This window comes from Neopelma chrysocephalum, unplaced genomic scaffold (genome assembly GCF_003984885.1).
Source record: "Neopelma chrysocephalum unplaced genomic scaffold, ASM398488v2 Primary Assembly neopelma1_98, whole genome shotgun sequence".
In the NCBI taxonomy this organism is placed as follows: domain Eukaryota; kingdom Metazoa; phylum Chordata; class Aves; order Passeriformes; family Pipridae; genus Neopelma; species Neopelma chrysocephalum.
In genome coordinates this window covers 3,711,633-3,730,830 of record NW_020897761.1, presented here as the reverse complement: position 1 = coordinate 3,730,830, position 19,198 = coordinate 3,711,633, and the positions used below count along the sequence as shown (strand labels likewise).

The 19,198-nt window shown below is 52.1% G+C and overlaps 1 protein-coding gene and 1 long non-coding RNA gene across 4 annotated transcripts in view; both read right to left on the bottom strand.

Moving 5' to 3' along the window:
* The window catches only part of SUCO (SUN domain containing ossification factor), a 38,110-nt gene extending 30,869 nt beyond the window's left edge, over positions 1–7,241 (bottom strand). For all 3 annotated transcript variants that reach the window (XM_027694604.1, XM_027694605.1, XM_027694606.1), the window contains exon 1: positions 7,079–7,241. In XM_027694604.1, the coding sequence (XP_027550405.1) occupies positions 7,079–7,143 (65 nt within the window). In that variant the 5' untranslated portion in view covers positions 7,144–7,241. The remainder of the gene's footprint in view (positions 1–7,078) is intronic.
* A 5,764-nt stretch (positions 7,242–13,005) lies between these two features.
* Positions 13,006–19,054, bottom strand: LOC113973065. Its single transcript, XR_003536108.1, has 3 exons — positions 18,072–19,054; positions 15,146–15,697; positions 13,006–13,101 (listed from the first exon to the last, which is right to left on the bottom strand). It is a non-coding gene; the product is annotated as an uncharacterized LOC113973065 (long non-coding RNA).
* Between the last annotated feature and the right edge of the window lie 144 nt (positions 19,055–19,198).

The following is a 19,198-nucleotide window of genomic DNA, read 5'->3' as shown; positions in this document are numbered from 1 at the left end:
AAGCAAACAACTGGTAAGAAGAATTAATCATACAAGTTACAGGTGAAAAAAAAACAATTTAGCGAAATATGAAGGCAAGAGGAGTTTTTCCACAATTTGATCTTCCCAGAGGAAAGCAGCCCAGGCTTTCCAAGGACTTCATATAACACTGACACTTACACAGCTTCAGTTCAAACACATCTGTCCTCTAAACAATTAATTTCAGAAATTCTCCCCAAGCAAGACCTATTTTTGGACACTGGAGAGTGATGCAGTTCAGAACAGTTTACATTCGACACCTGCAAGACAGTCATTTAAGCAAAGGGAAAATGAAAGGAGGCTATCACCAGCACATGAATTCCAAGCCCTCCTTGCAGGCACAGGGAATAGTCTCTCTCCAGGGCAATCCCTGATGTTTTCTGCACCTCTCGGAAGGCTGTATTACCAACAGGTGCAGATGTGCCAGTGCCCAATAGCTACCAGGGAGAAGGAAGATGTCATCGTTCCTGCCATGTGACAATTCTCTACTCAAAATACTCACAAGATCAGACAGGACTGTGCAGAGGAGAAGGGTGGGTTTTGGACCCAGGGCAGAGCTGGCCTGTGAATGGGGAGAGGGTCCTGGTTGTTGGTGGAAGTTCACCTTCCTGATAACAGAGTAATTGACTTCAGACTAATCAGGTTAAAATTATAAAAATTAAAATTATAAAAGCTGTGAAAGGGCAAGGAAGACAGGAAAATACCTTTTGCTTTGAACAAGTCCTACAGGTCTGTGACTATCACTAGTGAACTGTCAAAGAGAAAAAATGCTCTGCAAGAATGAGGAGCTCAGCAGATCCTCAACCAAACCCTCCAGTCAGCAGTAACCTGCCTTCCAGCCACTGGCAACACAGGAAAAACAGCAGGAAGAATCCTCACCCTCTCCCCAGCAACTTAATGGAATCAATCTTTCTCTCAGAACAGTTCAGCCGAGGGACTTGTATTTAAAAGGGCCTGCAGAACAAAGTAAATCTCTTGGAAAATGAAGCCCAGGCTTTTAGGACAGCGACATTACTTCAACCAGTTAATTGCCAGGCACTGACTGCTGTAGCACAATCTCCCCAGACACAACACTCATTTCTGCATGTGAAGTGGAAATACGTATTGATAAATGCAACGAAGAATCATTAATCTTCCTTAATACTAGTAAAAAACTCCAAACAAAACAAAGCAAAAAACACACCACAGAAGAGCAGCATAAGATAATTGTAAAAGTTACGGTGGACCTTTAAGGGAGAAAAAAAAGCTGGAAACTAGAACTACAGACTTAGACTAAGCAAGGATACCGCCAGCAAGGCACTGATATCACCTCATTTCCTACCACTAACTTGATTCACATGCTTAAAAAAACAACCCCAAAACAACTGAAACGGGAGCTTTTTCAAAAATCCTTTACCAATCTATTGTATTTTGCAAATCAGTGTTTAATCTTGCCCACACGTTTCGAAGAATGTGCTCCCCAAACAGTTATTTCACTTACTCAGAGGAGCCAAACACAAAGCTACTTCTGACAATACTGAATTCCATAGCTTCAAACAATGAGATTCCAACCATTGGTTTAAAATAGGGCTTTCAGCATTTTAAATGCATTAACATGCAAAGACTGCAAAGGGAGGTTCCAGCAGCACCAGATACTTCATCAGATTTAACTGATTTACTGCCTGAAGGGGTAGTCCAGCCTTCAGCCACATAGGTCTCTGCACACTCTGATCTGGTCTTGAGAATATGAATACCAGTAAGTCCTGAGGGGGGGAAAGAAAGCCAGCTTCGAGCCAGGGTAAACCCAGAGAGCAAACCAAGAAGACAGAGGGAGAACATACTATTTGTTCATGACTGCCCACTGTTGTCCTAAGCCAAATAACGGAAATGAACTTCATTCCTTTCTTACAGTGCTACCAGTATTCCTCTCATCCTCTCCCAGGAAAGGCTGCTGAGATAACAGACACCTTCATGGCATCTAATTGTACATTGTTTTGATCCAGTACCTGTAATAGACAACAACCTACATTATGTGCATGTTGCAATGTAACTGAAACAAACACAACCCTCTTTCATTTCTTGAAAGGAGGATCCAGGTGCCCTATTTCAGGGACTGAAAGCAGGACAGAAGTCCTTAGCCCTCAAAGGTGTCCGTGTGGAAGTGCCCAAAGGAACAGGCAGTTCTGAGTGACTCCTGGGAAGAGACTTGCGTAACACTGAAGATTGCAGCTTATGAGAACCTCGCTCTACTGTCAAACTCTAGCTAATATCTTTAATGCAGGAGTTTGGGGAAAAGAACACATTGTGGAAAAACACAACAAAACCTGATACCAACCACAAAGACTACAGGGAAACAGCAGAACAGCCACACACAGTGATTAAACGTTAAGGCTCTTACAGACTGTAGTAATGTGTAACTTAGACCTCTGAAGATTTCCCTCACTGCCTAAATTCATAAGCTTGTCTACACAGGCACAGGGCTGCAACAGCAGGCTCCAAACCAACAGCTGCTCTGCACCAAACTCCCCATGCTAAAAACCCGCTGTAAGTGCAACACAGACAGAGTGCCAAGGAGGGAACGTTACCCTAAGTTTAGCAACATGAATTTTGCCCTAGATCATTGTAAAGCTCCTACCACCTGACTCCCAGACATTTTATAATGTATTTTTAATAGGCTTCTCACCTGTAAAGGATTTCAGCAATATCCTGATTGCCATTCCAAACCCCAGGCAAGGGATTGCCATTCCTTTGGGCACCTAAGATAATTCTTGAACTGTTGGAACCTTTTACTAATATTCCAATCCAGTTTGTCTTTCATATAAACACTTTTAGTCACCCAAGCAAAAGTTCCAGCTTTGGGATGAGTCTTTCATTGAAACACACAGGGTCTTATAGATCAACACAGCAACCTCATGATGGGATAGAGGCCACTTTAGTACACAGTTTGCATAACAAACAACCAAACTTGAAGTTTCTAGGACAAATCATTCAGAAGATACTACATGAAAGCAGTTCACTGATTTTCAAGTAATTTTAGGAGGTAAATATTCAATAATTGATTGAGCCAAGCATTTGTTTGCATAAGACACCAGAGCCCCTGCTCACACGCATCACCTTCAACTTGAGCAGGTTACAAGCTGGGCAGATTCAAATTTCATTTTTAGGAGTCCAAGAGTTCCAATGCAGCTTTTGTCCCAGCCTTAACCACAGAGCAATGACACTTCCAAACAAGATACTCCATACCTAGGAACATACTTTCCATTCTGAAATCAGATGCCTGCAACAACAGTTTTGATTATATGAACAGTGCCCAAATCACTACATTTCTTCCTGTTATAAAATGCAAACACACGGTGCTTATTTAAATTTCAGCCTTCTGAGGAGATTTAACTAGAGCAGAGGAGAATCCCATATACAATTCTGAGTCCCACCACAAGCAAGTTACACTAACAGTCCTATACAGATCATTAGGGCATCCTCCTGCAAACATACTCTGCTGAAGAGAGGATTTCTATAAGAGGCACATCACCCTGGAACACAAGCCTCTCCTCCCCAACTCTACCACTCACACCTTTCTGCTGCTAACAGATGCAAGCTCCAGGTTTAAGCCAGAAGTCAATAATAAGGCCAATAAACGTTCAATTAGCAAAACCTCAACTCCTGTGATCTCTAATGTGGTTTGCACAGCTTTCACCTGTGCAGGAGGAGCAGCACAATAAACCCCAGTGCTGTTGTCATGCTGTTTTTCAGAGCTCCTCGTGCATTACAGCTTTCAACACGCACACCTTCAAAAATGGACAAGACTGTAATGCAAACCCAAACTAGAATTAGTTTCTCTCATTAAAATTCACACAAATCTGCACATGAATAGGTGGGAATAAAGAACAGTATCAAGATCCACTCCGTTCCAATGTACTTGTACCTAGGCTTTATTCCTGGCCATGCCACTGACCCAATGTGACCTTCACAATTTTCAGGGTACACATTACAGATTGCAGAGTCAGAGCTACTAGGCCAGGGGGTTTCCACCAAACCCAGCACATCTTGCTGCTAAACCACTTTGACACAAGCCATACTTTATTGATGTGATACTCAGAGTAACGACAACTCAAGAATCCTGAAGTGCACATGCACTTATCCCCGTCTTCCATTTACTCACAGTTGTAAACCCAAGGATAAGAGCTCATAAAAGCTGAGTAGATGAGGATGTGGCAATGAACTTTCCGGGATAGAAAGACAAATTACTGTAAGATTTCTTTATTAAACTCACAGCTAACACCCGGCAAGTGCAGCAAAAGCTGAGGTCAGAACAATTTACACAGGTTACTCTTCAAACAACTGTCACAGCTGGTCTCACTCCTGATAGTATTGGTATTCCTATAAGCTCCTAAATCTTCTCCACTTATAGCTCTCTATATTGTCAAACTACAAAGCACTACAAGTTTTAAACATATTTTTTACATTATGATCACCCACACAAAGGGATTAACTAAAGCATTAAGAAAATCTTTGGAAATTCAGGACAGCAGGAGTCATTTGTCAGGCACAGTCAAAGCTCCAATGTGCACAGATGCCTATTATTTTTAGAGCACTACATTCCTGAGCCATACCTCCATCAAAAGTATTTCCCTAAAGCCATGCAGGCATCCCGCTCTTCTGAAACTCGGAACAATCTCGCTGGCTCAGGTCTGTCAGAGCTGTGTCTGTTCCAGCTTCAGAAAGCCTCCAGTAGAGACAACTCCGACCCTGCACTCCCAAACCAAAGAGCATCACGTGGCTTTTATTGAAGTGACACTGGCTAACAAACCCCTATGCTCAAGCTTCTGTGTTTTTTGTACACTTCCTAATACACAGTCGCATTTTTAACTTACAGGATGGCATCTCCCAGTTAAAAAACCACATCAAATCAATATTTTTACCAATTGGTACTTCCCCACTGAACCAACTTCTTTAGGTGAGCTTGAAAATGCCCGATGGGAGACTAAAAAGTTCCTGTTTTACACTTGATTTCTAAGAAAGAAGTAACATCCACCCAAAAGTAAAACAAAGCCCAGGTCAAAAAAAAAAAAAAAAAAAAGATAAGGGGGTCCAAGCAGCCCTGAGTGTTCTTTCAGCAATTGTTTTGTCTTCTGGTTTTTCCCCTGCCTTTTTGCTTTTAATTTGATCATCTGTTGACACTAGTCTCACCTGTAAGGAAAGAGGTTCTCTCCTAGTAGCACTAAACCCTTTGAAAACTACATTTCAAGACAACTAAATTTAAAAAGCCAACATGTATAACACAAAGCCTTCCATTTCCACTTGAAGGTTCTTAACTGCTTATGTGAACAAAGGTGCTAATTTTCATTTTAGTACATCACACCTTATCACAATCCAGCAACAATGAAGGAATCAATAGACTTCAAGGCTTTCCAATTACAATTCCAACATGATCATAGTCACAACGCCATCCTTGCAGACAGGGGATTTTAAACTCTCTACTGCAAATTTATGTCTCCTAACCATACCCAAGAGGAACACAGAATTGTCAGAGATTTACAGGACAGGTATATTATTCCAACAAGTTAGCTGGATGTGATATTCCTTCACCAATATGGAATAGGTGCCTGAACTTCTCCTCAAACTAAAGAGTTCTGTTCAAACAGCAGACTAAGAACACAGCAAGAAAAAAATCCCTCCTGACCATCTGCTGATCATTAAGCTGAGAACACCTCCCCTAACAAATTACCTGGAGGCAGGAACAGATTATCAGCCTTCAAGGCACTCCAAGCAAGAAACAAAAACTGTTTTCCTAATAATTTCCTAATAAGAATCCTCGCTATACAACTAGAACCTTCTGTGAGAAGAAACCTAGTTGTCCAAGGAGTAAGACCAAAGCTGTCTGGAGACAGTTTATGGGGCTCACAGCTCACTTGATCAAACCCTCACAGCCAGAAGCCTTTTTGTTTTAATTGAGTTTTCAAGTACTTTTAAGACTCACTTTTGTCTCCTATAAACAAAAATGTGATGACATGAACCAAATTTGCTTCAGGACTGTTCAAATCCTGTAACACAAGCGTCAGCACCAGATTTGCAACTGATTCTGTACTGGGAGATGCCTGGGCTCCCTCTCTTCATCCAACTGGAATCAACGGTGAGACAAGCCATAACTTCAAGATTATTTCTTTTTTTTAAGCAGGCTATCTGAACAACCTACAGGAACCATGCTAAAGTAGTACAATTGTGGCTGTTCAGTTTTCAATATTTGCAGTTTGCTGCCTATCAGTTCTCAAACAGTGACTCACCAAGTTCAAAGAAGGCCAAAGTTTAAGAGGCCCAGAACTTACCACACATAAATACATCCTCCTAATATTTGTGTTCTGGTAAATATCATCTCTTAAGGAAGTTTGAAAACAAAGTAAACAGGAGATGCTGGAACAAAACCTAGCTGAGGTAATCACCCTGAAACACACTGTCAAAGGTATAATCAAAGCAAAAATAAGAAGGTTCATTGGGTATAGTTCAACACAACTTCTGACAGACTCAGAAAAAGGGTTTCAAGAATAAAGCATCGTGATCTTTCAGAGAACAGTGCAAGAGTTCAGCCTAAAATTGGAAAGGTAAGGATACCTCCAGTAAAAACACAGAGAGGGAACAACACACACCCGTAACTTTGAACCCCGGTGTGCGGGTTCAACGCTCACCTGACGCCGCTCGTCCGCACCAGGTGACTATTGCGGCTCTCGGGGGATCGCCCTCCGACAACCACCACCTGCCTCCGCGCTGCCAGCACAGCAGCGCATCCCTGTGTTCCCAAAAACAAACACCTTACCTTCCCAGGCTGCCCGGGGAGGTCGGCGAGTCTCCCTCTCCGGACACATTCAAAGCCCACCTGGACGCGTCCCTGTGTCACCTGCTCCCGGTGACCCTGCCTGGGTGGGGGTGTGGGCACTGGTTGATCTCCAGAGCTCCCTTCCAACCCTCGCAATCCTGTGATCCCCCAACGCCCCATCCCCGCATCCCTCCCAGGGAGCGCTGCCCGGGGCGCGGCTTCGGAGGTCTCTCCCGGCGGCTGCGGCGGGGGGGCTGAGGGGCCGGCACTCACCAGAGCAGGGCGCAGAGCAGGAGGCAGGAGCCCAGGGCCAGGGGCCGGCGGGGCGGCTCCCTCATGGTCTCCCGGCTCTCCCTGTGCGGGCCGTGCAGCGGCGGCGGCTCATCCTCCCTCAGCCCCGGCGGCTCCGTGAGGGCTCCGGCCGTTGTCGCGCGCGGCCCCTCCCTATGCGCGGCGCGAGCGGCGGCACGCGCTGCCTGCGGGGCAACGGCGGCGCCTGCGCAAAGCCCCTCCCGGTGCGCGAGCCCGGCCGTTACTGCCCCCCGTACACCCCGGCCCCGCCCCTTTTACCCCCTCACACGCTGAGCTGGAAGGATACGCGTCACCCCCCGCTTCGCGCCCGTCAGCCAATGGCCTGAGCGTCCCGCGCGCTGACCCCGCCTCCCGACCCCGCCGATTGGGCGGTGCCCTTGCACCTCGAAGGACCCCCTCCGTGAGGTGTCCGAGTCAGGAGAGCCGTTAAAGGGAAAGCGCCATAGTGATAAAAGGCGGCTGGCGGCCAAACCCGAGGCCGCGAGGCTCGCTAAAACCGTCACTACCTCCGTTCCAAGGGATATTTTAAGCAACAGCGCTCCGACACGATAGCTTTAAATTGTTTTTTTAAAATTTTGATCAGGCTTCTCTGCGGGCTGCTGAGCGCTGAGGCCCCCCAGAGGGGAAGGCGCGCGGGGGCTGCCGGGAGTTGTAGTTCTGGGCAGGAGAGCGGCTGTACGCAGCCCCGGCCGCCATTTTGAGGGCGCCCTGAGGGGGCCCGTGATGGGCAGTGCGGTCGGGCTCCACCCCTGTGTGTGTGAGAGGCGATTAAGATGGTTCGGTGCATATTTATATCCAGTGTGCGAGGAGGAGCCGAGCACAGCCAGGGGCCAGCTAGGGAGCGCTGCTTGGGAGATGCTCAGGGAATACAGGGCAGTCTGAGGGCGATGTGGGACAGAAGGGAGGAGCTTTCCCTGGCACTGGCACGTTTGGGTGCACTGGTAGAAAAACACAACAATTACTATCAAACACAACAGGCATTTGGCAGGTAACCAAGCCTAATTCTGGCCATCTGCAGTGTGGCATGAGGTGGGCTTTACATGAGGCAGGAACACCATCCTTGCGGCTCACACACCGCTGGGGATTGGGTTCCCAAGGACAGGAGACGCGGTGGCAGCAGCGAGGCACGACACAGCCCACGGGGAGCCCGGGAAGGCACAGGTGGATTAGTCACGGGGATGCCACGCTGGAAACGTGCACATGTCAGGACTCTGAACGAGGAAGGACAGCTCTGCCTGCTGGGCGGGAGTGACTCACGGCAACCCGGACGGGATCAGGGCCCTCCCAGGTCACAGAGGGCCCTGTTTTCCCCAGAGCAGCTCCAGCCCCATCACCCAGCCCTTAGAGCCTTCCCGGGTGCCTGCAGGGCTCAGCGAGGGGCTGCCGAGCTGCAGGATTGCGTGACTGGAGTCAGCCAGCACTGGAAACCTCTGGAGAGTCTTTGTTCTTTTCCTGATTTTTCAGCCTGTAACTCTGTGCTTTTGTTAACACCCAGCACCCCTTGCCCTTCCAAGAGCTCCACGTGCCACAGACAGCAGACAGGCCTGCATTGCAACGCATGGAGAAGGGATGAGGGAGAAGCTCCAGCTTTGTGCCCCATCCCCACACAGGCTGGGGTTTTAATCTCCCTCCCAGCAAACCACAGACCATCCTGTGACAGAGACAGCCTGCCCTGCAGTGCCTGAGGAGGGGGCTGTCGCAGGAGGATCCTTGGTGCATCCCTGATATGTCTGTTTGTAAAATGGGGGATAACAGCACAGCTGTGAGCTAGGGTGCAAAGCAGTGCCCTCTGCCCCACACCTTGCAGCTTAGCCAGAACCACAGAATCATTGGGGTTGGAAAAGAGCTCTGGAGATCATCCAATCCAACCCCCTTGCCAAGGCAGGGTCACCTGGAGCAGATGACACAGGGACACATCCAGGTGGGTTTGGAATGTCTCCAGAGAGGGAGACTCCACAACCTCCCTGGCAGCCTGTTCCAGTGCTCTGCCACCCTCCATGGAAAGAAGTTCTTCCTCATGTTGTGGTGGAACTTCTTGTGTTTTAGTTTATGGCCGTTGCTCCTTGTACTGTCACTGGACACCACTGAAAAGTCCAGCACCAAACTCTTGACACCAGCCTTGGAGATATGTACATGCACTAACGAGAAACCCGGCTCTGAGCTGCTGGGAGAGGCTGGGACTCCACGGGGAATTCCTCTGTGAGTCACGGGTAAGTTTCAAAGAAACCCATGGGATTTAACACGGGCATCTCACAGAGGAAAACAGGCTCACTGAGCCACAGTAGGGGTTATACCAAGATGAAGGTGGCCAGGAGGGTGGCTCTGGCAGTGCCTGCTCCGTGTTCCCAGAGCGAGTGCCCGCTGGCAGCTCTCCCAGTGGGTCAGTGGGGAGCCCAGCTGTCCCAGCACCCTCCACTACCTGGCTGGGTCCTGTCGCCCCAGGAGCGGGCCCAGACAGTTATGAGAATGAGGCAAGTCCTGAAAAATGCTGAGAACCCACTTGACGGCACCAGCAAGGCATGAGACAGCACCTTTGCCATGAGGGTTTTTCCAGCCTTTTGTGGCGCCAGAGCTAAGACATGGCACGGTGTGGATCCGAGGCTGTGTGTGGGGTCTCTGGGGGAGGGTTATGAGCAGAGGTATGCTGGGGAGGGCCCGGCTGTTCCCCCAGGGACCCAGAGCAGGGCCATGAAAAACCTCTGTGCCCAGGGACACGCCTCCATGCCGGCCACAGGGAGCTGCCTCAGCGGTGGGGAATTCCCCGAGCTGTGGGAGCAGCGGGGCATGTCCCACCTGCAGCTGCTGTAACCACACCAGGGAGTGCCACAGCTCTCTCTGCGGGGCCAGAGGGGGCAAGGTGACGTGAGCTCCGGCTGCAGGTGCCTCCCTCTGCCTCCTGCCTGGACATGACCCCAGGGAGCTGTGTAGAACTTGTCTCGGTTGTGGATGCTGCCAGAGTTATGGCACCTTCCCTTGTGAGGGAGAGCAGTGTCGGCATAGGGAGGTGCCAGACGAGGGGCACACCTGTCCTGCCTCCAGCTGGAGGACTCACCCATGGACACCTCACCCAGCAGGCACAGAGCATTTCCCCATCCCGCAAATTCTGCGTGTTGGGGATGGCCAGGACCAGAGCAGTAGAGAAATCTGTCCATGAAGCATTGGAAATTCAAACAACTGCTTAGCTGTCTGCTGGGAGAGATGGTAAGCATTTATTAACCCATTGCCAAGACCTTCCAGCCAGAGCACTTCCATCAGCACTGCCATGGTGTGCGGCCGGGACCGTCTCCATTGTCAGCCTCTGCTGTGCTCTCAGGACTGTAATTCCTCCAGCCTCATCTCCAGGAGCTTTTCCCCAAGAGCAGAGGAGAAGGCTCTGAAGCCACACTTGCTCAGCCCGTGTGGCTGCTCTCCCCTGGCACAGCTCCAGCATGCCAGGATCCCATTACCAGCGGGAGATTGATCACACACAGCTCAGAGCAAAGGCAGCTGAAGAGCTGTCGCAGAGCACAGACCATTTCAGGGGAACCACAGCAGTGACTGGTCAGGATCCTGGAGGAAAAGCCCCCTCAAGTCAGTCCCCACCAGGCATGAACCAAAAGAGCCTGGGTCAGCCAGAAGGGGTTTCAGTGCATCATCTGTGACACACCCACATACCAGTGCTTGCTGAGCTTGTTTCTCAACCGCTGATAAGATGAGCAGTATAATGGTAAAAACAATTGCAGATCACCCAATCTCCCAACTAGAGCCCATAATTAATCCAAAACCCAATGGCCTGTGGGGTTACCTGGGAGCAAGTATTTGCACGGGATTCTCAAAGTTGCTGTATGTTTGCAGCAAGGTTTTTTGGCTTGCTCTTGGCCAAATTCCTCACAGGAAACCCCAGGGTGAGGTGAGCTGGTGGAATTCCCACAAACCACAAATGGTTGGCCCTTCTAGGGCTGAATTTGAGTCACCACTCACCCTGCATCCACTGGGTGGGGAACACCCCTCTGCTGACTGGGAATAAAAGCTGGGTTGTGGTGCTTGGTACCATGGGTAGGGAGAGCTGGAGATGGCCACACAACGGGCACCTTCTGAGCAGGAGGAGAGAGAAGGTGCTGCTGTTTTACCTGTGCAGTGATGGGGCAGTGCTTGTCCACTGCACTCAAACAGGCCCTGTGTGTCCTACTGGCTGTGGAGTATCTCCCAGAGATTTGGGAACTGAGGCCGTGGAGCAGTGTGTGATTTCTGGAGGGACATCTGATCCTGGGGTACACACTTGGCCTTCTCCTTCTAGCACTTTCCTGCACTTGTTTGCTGCAGTGGCTAAGACTTCTCTCCCATTCATCCCTATCTGCTCTTTACAAAGGCTTCTTGTTTTACCAAGTGTTGGGTTTTTGTTTAGTTTTTTTTTTCCACGTGTGATTTAATTCACACAAACTCCTTCCTATTCTGACTATTGATCTTGGCTCCTTACTGGTTAAAACAAAGTAAATCTTTCATAAGCAGGTTCTGACAACGCAACTTTTGTTCCTTCCAGACACAATTTCCTGTTTAATTTCCTGACTGTTTCTTACTTGGTAAAGGAAAAGTTGTAAATTGCAAGATTGCTTCAGAGACCTTCCTCTGACTTCAGATGAACCGTTAACCACTTGCAGGAGAGAATCCAGCAAACCAGCATAAAACCTTAAAAAATCCTCGATTTCTTTTATTTCTTCCGCGATTCTCACCGAAAGGAAACAAGCTGGGGGGTTGGCAGAGGCAGGGAAAGAGGTTGGAATAATTTTCCTTGGAAAATCAAACAGGAGCAACTCTGCCTCCAGCTGAGTTGATAATTGCTCTTTCATCACTCAGCAAACTGTCTCTGATACATGGGCTGTGCCTCTGCAGTCGCAAATGTGGGTCCCGGACATCCCCCTGCATTGACGCTGATTCCCGCTCCCACACTCCGATAAATCCCGAGGGACGCCATGCCGGGCTGTGACCGCGGGCACAGTGACCAGCTGATCCAGCTGCAGATTCCCGGATCACCGACGCGCTGGCTGTGCACGGAGCCTCGTTAGGGTTAATTAACGTGGGCTGGCGCCGAGGAGCGTCTGGGCAGCTCTTGGCAGGGAGGGACAGGGGGACACGGTGACATCCAGCAGGGGCCGTGTGACCTGGTGCAGGAGAGCGACTGCTCAGATCTCCTGCCAGCCCCAATCCCGCCTGGAAGAGCCTTGAAATCTGGCACAGGTGGCACAGTGCCACAGCTCCCAAAAGCACGGATGGAGCCACAGCCAGGACCACCTAGGACAGCCCCTGGCGTGGCTTGTGGAGGGCACAGCCAGGTCCAGGTCTCCTCCACCTGGCTCTGAGCCCCCTCTTTAGTGGCTCAAACACTGAAAGTCCAAACTTTAAGTAAGATGAAGAAAATTAATTGAGATGGGAATGCCACTTTTGAAAACATTTGTATTTGATTTGCTCATTTCATGTGGCTTCATTCAAATTTCAACTTTGCTCAGAAACAGGAGATTAAGTGATTGCTCCAGCAGGGATGCCCAGGCAGGGTACAGCAGGAAGCCTCAGCATCTCCTGGTCCTGGTTCAGACCCACGAAGCCTTTGCATGACAGAAAACACCATTTCCTACAGCCAGTGCTTGGGAATGGATGGGAAACGGCTTCAAGAAGAGACCCACCTTCTCCTAGCCTGGCTGGCAGGTGTTCTGGGTACAACCTTCAGCAGCATCTCGGCTCAGTGCTGTGACACCAGTGCAGAGGCCACGGCCTGCTGGAGAAGACAAACGTGGTCGGCAGCCAAGGAGCTTCTCCTGCCATCTGACAGGGCTGGTGGAACAGGGAAAGTCCAAACGCTCCCGGCAGCTGAGACACAGACAGTCAAAATTAACTCTTGATCACATGATGGAAACGTGGTGTGGGATCAGGGGCTTCCAGTGGGGTGAACAAAGGTGGTGGGTGCCTTGGTCCCCCCCAGGTTCTTCCCGACAGCTGCTGTCTGAGCTCCCCTGGGAAAAGAAAAAGCAAATTTCACTGCAGAAACTGAGAAACAGCAAAACTTCATGATGGAGGTGTAAAGCTTTTTTTGGCCCTCGTTTCTGGGAGGACAGCGTGGGCTGAAGCTTCCCCTGCCCTCTTCACCCTCTCACCCGAGGGCTGGGAAAGCACCTGGTGCAACCTAGTGCTGGGTTCCCTCCATGGCCACATGCAAACTAAGGCCAAAGCAGGTGATCCCACAGGTCAGCAGTGCCAGGAATGTGCCAGGAGAGCAGCACAGCCTCTGCAGGAGCAGGAGCACCTCCACTAGATCCAAGTGGTGGGGATGAGAGATGAGAAGGCCAGCCAGGCATACACAGGGAATGCCACAGGCTCAGCTGTTTCCCTTCCCCTCCATCCCCTCCCTGGCAGATATTTAAAAACAGGGAGACGAGTGCAAGGGTGGCTGGTAGCAGGAATGTCACTCCTCAGGGACTCACGTGTTCCCAAGGGAACATGCACGTCTTGCAGGGCTGGGCCCAGGGACCCTCCTTCCCTGTGTTCCAGAGTAGGACAAGCTCATTTTGCAGGAAGAAGTGCTCAGCCCCGACATCACACTGCTCTTCCCAAGGACATGGGCTCCTGCTTGGAGGCTCATGGAAAGAGGGCAGGAAAGGCTCCTGGAGTGAATATCTCCTGTGAAATCACAGTGTTTCCAGGCTGAGGGTTAGGGTTTGAACAAAGGCTTCTCTACCAGGCAAATGGGAAGGTGAGCACAGAGAGGAGGATCCTCTTGCAGTGCACCAGCTAAAGCAGTGAGTTACAACCTCTTTTTGACCTGTGCACACCAAATTTTTCCCCAGCTACACTTCCTATAAAAGTGTTTCATCCCACATCCCCCTCCTCATTTACAGAACAAAAATATTCCCTGGGCAGACAATAAAATCCCTGTTAAGAAATTCCAGGTCCCTTCACACCTCTTGCTCTGTGTCCCAGAGCTGCAAGGGGAAGGAAGTGGCTGCCATATGAGGTTCAGGCTGATGGAGAGACGGGGGACCTGGTGTGTGGCTCCAGCCACAACCACCCTGGTCACCAGCTCTCCCCAGTGGTACATTGCTTTTGCCCTCCAGCGAGTTGGATTTTTCAGTGTTCTGCCACCGTACGACTCCTCACTCCTGAATCTTGGAATTTTTCACCTTTCATCTTCCATGCCAACCCATGCTTCGATCCCACAGGCAATGGTTTTGTTTGGTTTTCTCCCTATGTCTTTGCCTTGGGACATGCCACATACAGCTGAGGGTTGAGCTGAGCTTACTGGGCAGCTGAAGGTTGGACTTGGCCCACCTTGGAGCACCCTGCAGCTGGCAGAGCACACTGCTGACATCCAGTTTCCTAGGGTTGGGAAACTTTTTTTTAAGCACATTAGAAAACAAAAGCATCTTTACTATGTGATACCTTGGCCTTCGTGGAGTTCCCCTACAGAACAGGCCCCTGCTGCCCCCTGCCCTGGAGCTGGGCAGGGCCCTGGCTGGGCTGGCTTGTCCCTCTCCCCAGAGCCCAGAGTGGGCAGTGAGGCTTTGCCATGAGGCTTCCCTGATCCATGCAGACCGTCTGGAAATGCCAGGACTGAGGGAGCTCAGTTTCACAGCTGCCCCACATGCTGTGACTTCCAGAGGTCACACCCCTGCAAGCGTGTGCCTTTCCACATCACACCTCTCCTACCCCAGGTGCTCGACCGAGTTCCACAGCAGTCGTCACATCCTTCTCCCTCTGCTCAGTGAATCCTAAACCTTGCTCTGGCAGATGCCAGTCCAGCCTGGGCTCCTCAGACCCCATCCCAATTTCCTGGACTGCTCTGCCCAGCCTTGGGCAGCATTACTGGGTTTCTCCAGCAGCCTTTGCACCTCCTCATCTCAGCACATTGTCTGGGAGGGTACAAGTTTCCCCCTTCTCTGGCTGCTCCTTCCCACTGTCTCCCTTCCCATTGTCCCTGTTCTCCCTCGTAAGCTCCCAAGTCTTGCCCACCGTGTCCCATGTGTCCCTCAGATGCTGCCACAAGGGAAAATGGCAACTCACCAGCATTTAGGTCCTCTCTGTCCTGAGTAGGGGCCGTCCACCTGGGGATGCATCTATGGGGTCTGCAGCAAATTTCCAGCTTGCATCCTGGGGCAGGATCCTCTCCATAGGGCAGGTTGTGCCCTGGGACAGGGAGCTTGGATACTGATACCAGTGACATCCCCACCAGGAGCTTCTGGTGCTCCCATAATATCCAGCCTCGAGATAAAGACCCGTGTGGATCATGGCACACTCCCCACCCTGGCTGCACCACCAGCACTGCAGCACGTGGACAGACAGTGGGGCCTCCACTGAGCCTGTAGGGGACTCACCTGAGCTTGCAAGGTTTCCTGGGTGGTGGAAGATGCTGTGGAGGACAGGAGGGCTCAGGGGGCTGGGTGGTGAGGCCGTGAGCAGGTGCTGTGCTGGAGGGGCCCAGGAGCATCCCTCGGTGTCATGGGCTGCCCACAGCAAGGACATCGCTGCACAGGGGATGCACCTCCTGGCTCACACGCTGCTGGTGGCCCAGGATTCCCTGGGACCAGAACACAGACCTGATCCAGGGAATCTGACCTGCACACAAGGAAAGAAGAGGCCTGGGAGAGCTGGAGCAGCACTGGACTGCCCGTGTCCAGGCACACCCCTGCAGGGTACCCCGGGGCAACCAGCCCTGTCTGCTCCAGTATCCCACCATGGAGCTCAGCTCAGCTGCAAGGCACTGGGCTGGTATCGTCCCACTTTGTGCTGGGGACTGAATCAAAAAAATCCTTAAATAGGTGATTGCAGGAGAACAGACACAGCCTGTATCATGGGGCCATTTAAGGCAGGAGACAGTCTCTGGACATGGAAAAACTCAGCAGCTGGAACTGTGCCAACCTCCCCCCTGAAAAACATTCCTGCGGTGGGAGGGTTCAGCTCCAGGGTCAGAGGGGGAGGCTGGGAGATATCTTGGCAGAGAAACGAAGCCAGAGCCATAACTGTGATATGTCACCCCTGTGGAGCGACAGGGGAGAGATGCAGGGGAAGAGCCCTACCCGAGGGACAGGATGAGGTGCAGGATCCATGTGCATCCTCACAGTCCCAGGCAAGCTCAAACCTGTAGCAGACTGTGCTGTTTAGTTATTTTGAAGCCTATTTCTGCGGCACAAGTGATGGTCCCACCCCACAGAGAATCAGACACACCTGGAGGCAGCCCCAAGCTGCAAGTGGGGGCACAGTGCCCAGGATAGTTTGATATTCGAATATCTCCAGTGGAGGTCTAGATCAGTCCCAGCTATTTCAGTCCCAGCCTGTCACCTTTTCCAGCCTTCCTTCCAAACAGCTTTAGCAGTGTATTCAAACATTCAGAGCCCAGCAGACACTAAACAAATGCCCAGTGGGGTCCTTTGGCAAAGGGCAGGGGACAGCCAAGTCAGCGGGTCCTCAGCATACCCAAAGCTTGTAGTGCCATGGCATCCAGCTCCTCATTCCTGCATTTCAGCAGAGGGGCTCAAAGCACTCACCAACTTACAACCTCTCCAGAGGCCAGTGGCACTTGAGAACATGTAATCATGAGGTGAGGGAGGTGTTTTGGCATGGAACCCAGAGGGGGAATTAAGACGCTCACAAACAGCTTTTGCATCCTTGACCTTAGCTACTACTCATCCCTGCCAAGAGAGGTCTGCTGGCCACATAGCCCCAGGAGGGCTGAGAGGTGACCTGAGGGATGACTCCACAGCACGTTACCCTCTGTCCAGCAGGGACTGACAGTGACGTGGCAGGTCTCGTGATGGGTCCTGCCTGCTTTGCAGGCAGACGAGTCATTCATCTGCAGGCAAAGTCTGGGCCACCTGTGCAGGGCTCAGCTGCCCTTTGGACCGTGGGCGGTGCGTTCCCACGTGGCTGAGCACACACTGTCCCCTCCCAGGGGACACAGGGCCAGCACAGCAGTGGCAGCTGCTCCTCCTCAGGGCACATTTGGGTCCCCCAGGCACCAAGTGGGCTCTGGGCCCTGTGGGTCTTGGCACTGGGTCGGCACTGCCAAGGGTGCGGAGCCAGTGCCAGGGTGATCCCCTTGTCCAGTGGCTGAGCATCCCATGGGGAGCTACAGCTGCTGCTGTGGCAGCTCCTGGAGGGTTTTGCTTTGCTGCCACCATGGCTGGCATCGCCCAGCATGGCTCAGGGGTGCTGCCAGTCACCAACCAGAGCAGGCTCCCACTCCTCCCTGATTCCAAGGGGGACTTTGGTGGCTCACAGCAGAGACTTCAAGAGACACAAGGAGTACCCCTCACCTATATTCTTTCTCCCCCTTCCACTGGGGTTTCCAGATGGACCTGACCACATGGAAGCAGCCTTGTACCCCAGCCCAGCCTGCTCTTCCTGGTCCCCAGAATATCACGGACATGCACAAGACCCCAGGGCCAAGTCACACCAAACCTGCTGTCATCACTCCCAGCGAGAGCACAGCACTGCCCTGCCAGTGCCCATGGGTGTCCCTCCTCCGTAGTGGCTGTGGCACTTCTCAGGGGACCAGGAGTGGCATACTGCCCTTCCAGATTTCCTCGTGTCCCAGCTTTACTCCATGACTTTAGGAGAAGGACATTTTGTTAAAATCTCAAGTTCCCAGGCCCTGGGCATCAAGGCAATGCCAGCAATCACAGGAGCTGGCAGAACTCCCTGTCCCTGTGGGCACCCGCTCGTGCATATGGAGGCACGCACAGCTCTGTGCAAAGAACGGGGCTGGGGACTTTTAGGTAGGGCAGCTAAAACTGAGTCCAGCTCCATCCTGTCTGGAAGCTGCTGCCATCACCCCTCAGCATGGAGTACCTGCACAGGGTGAGCAGCTGCTCCTAACCCTGCGGAGGAAGTACAGGGATATGGGGCTGGGAGGTGGCACATTTTAGATGTCACTGTGCTGTGGCTCAGTCTGAGGCCCCCCAGAAAGGCACACCAGGAGTGTGGGGGTTACCTGCTGCTCTGCACGTATCTGGATGAGGTGGGATCCTGTTTGGAGAATCCCCTGTGGCAGGCGCTGCGGTGAAAACAACCTTCAGCTCTTTCGCCTGCTCCCACCATGACGGGACAGCCACAAACGCCCCTTCCCGAAGCACAAACAGGGCAGTGTTCAGGGCTGCTTTACCCTGGGCTGAGGCCTCTCAGTTGAGGCCAAAGTAAGCAGCTCCTCGGCAGCAAGCACCTCTCCGGGGCTGGGAAGGCTCTGACCTGAGCACAAACAAACACAGAGTTAGGGAAAACACTTTGGCCTCTGTGAAACCTTCCTGCATCCTTTATTATGCCCCTGTCCCCTTGCTACACACTTGCTCAGCCCCTTTAGCTTGGGAACGGGCAGTGCAAGAGATGGATGCCCTTGTAGAGCTGCACCTCTCCAGCCCTCCTCAGCCACAACTTCTCCCTTCCCACGTCCTGCTCCACTCTCCAGGGTGCCGGCAGGCTCCGGGAGCAGGACAAGACTGAGCTGTAAGCAGGCAGGAGCTTCAGGGAAGGGCACCGTGTGCTCATACCATCACACCCAGATTCCCGACCTGGCTGCTGGAGTCTGGTTTGGCCAGAAAAGCAGGTGTCTCGCTGGGCTGGAACGGGGAGCGGGGCTTGCAGCACAGGCTGGGGTCACGTACCCAGCAGCAAGGCTGGACACGCAGGGGGATGTCCAAACACACAGAGGACCCGGCCATATCCCATCGACTGGCTGTGCCCGTCTCCGTGGCCGCTTAAGGATGGCACGTTTGGGCTGCAGGAGGAGAGCCCTTCGCCATGGTGTGGGACCACGGCAGGAGCATCCCTCCTTCCCGCCGGGCCGTTTTGGGGGGGCCGGGCAGGAGCGAGGCAGCGCCCAGCACCCCCCGGCAGCAGCCTGCGTGTGGGACACGGGCCGTGGCACTCGGGATGGGCAGCTCCCAGCACGGAGCTGGGGTGTCCCGTGATCCCACCCTCAGCCGGCTGCGAGGAGCAGCAGCCCGGGGCGGGGGTTCCCGTGCCCAGCGCTGCCGGACCCCGGGGCCGCACGGCCCGGCCTGTCCTGCTCCGCGTCCCGCGGCTCCGGCCGGCAGGGGGCGGCCCCGCGCACCCGGCGGCCCC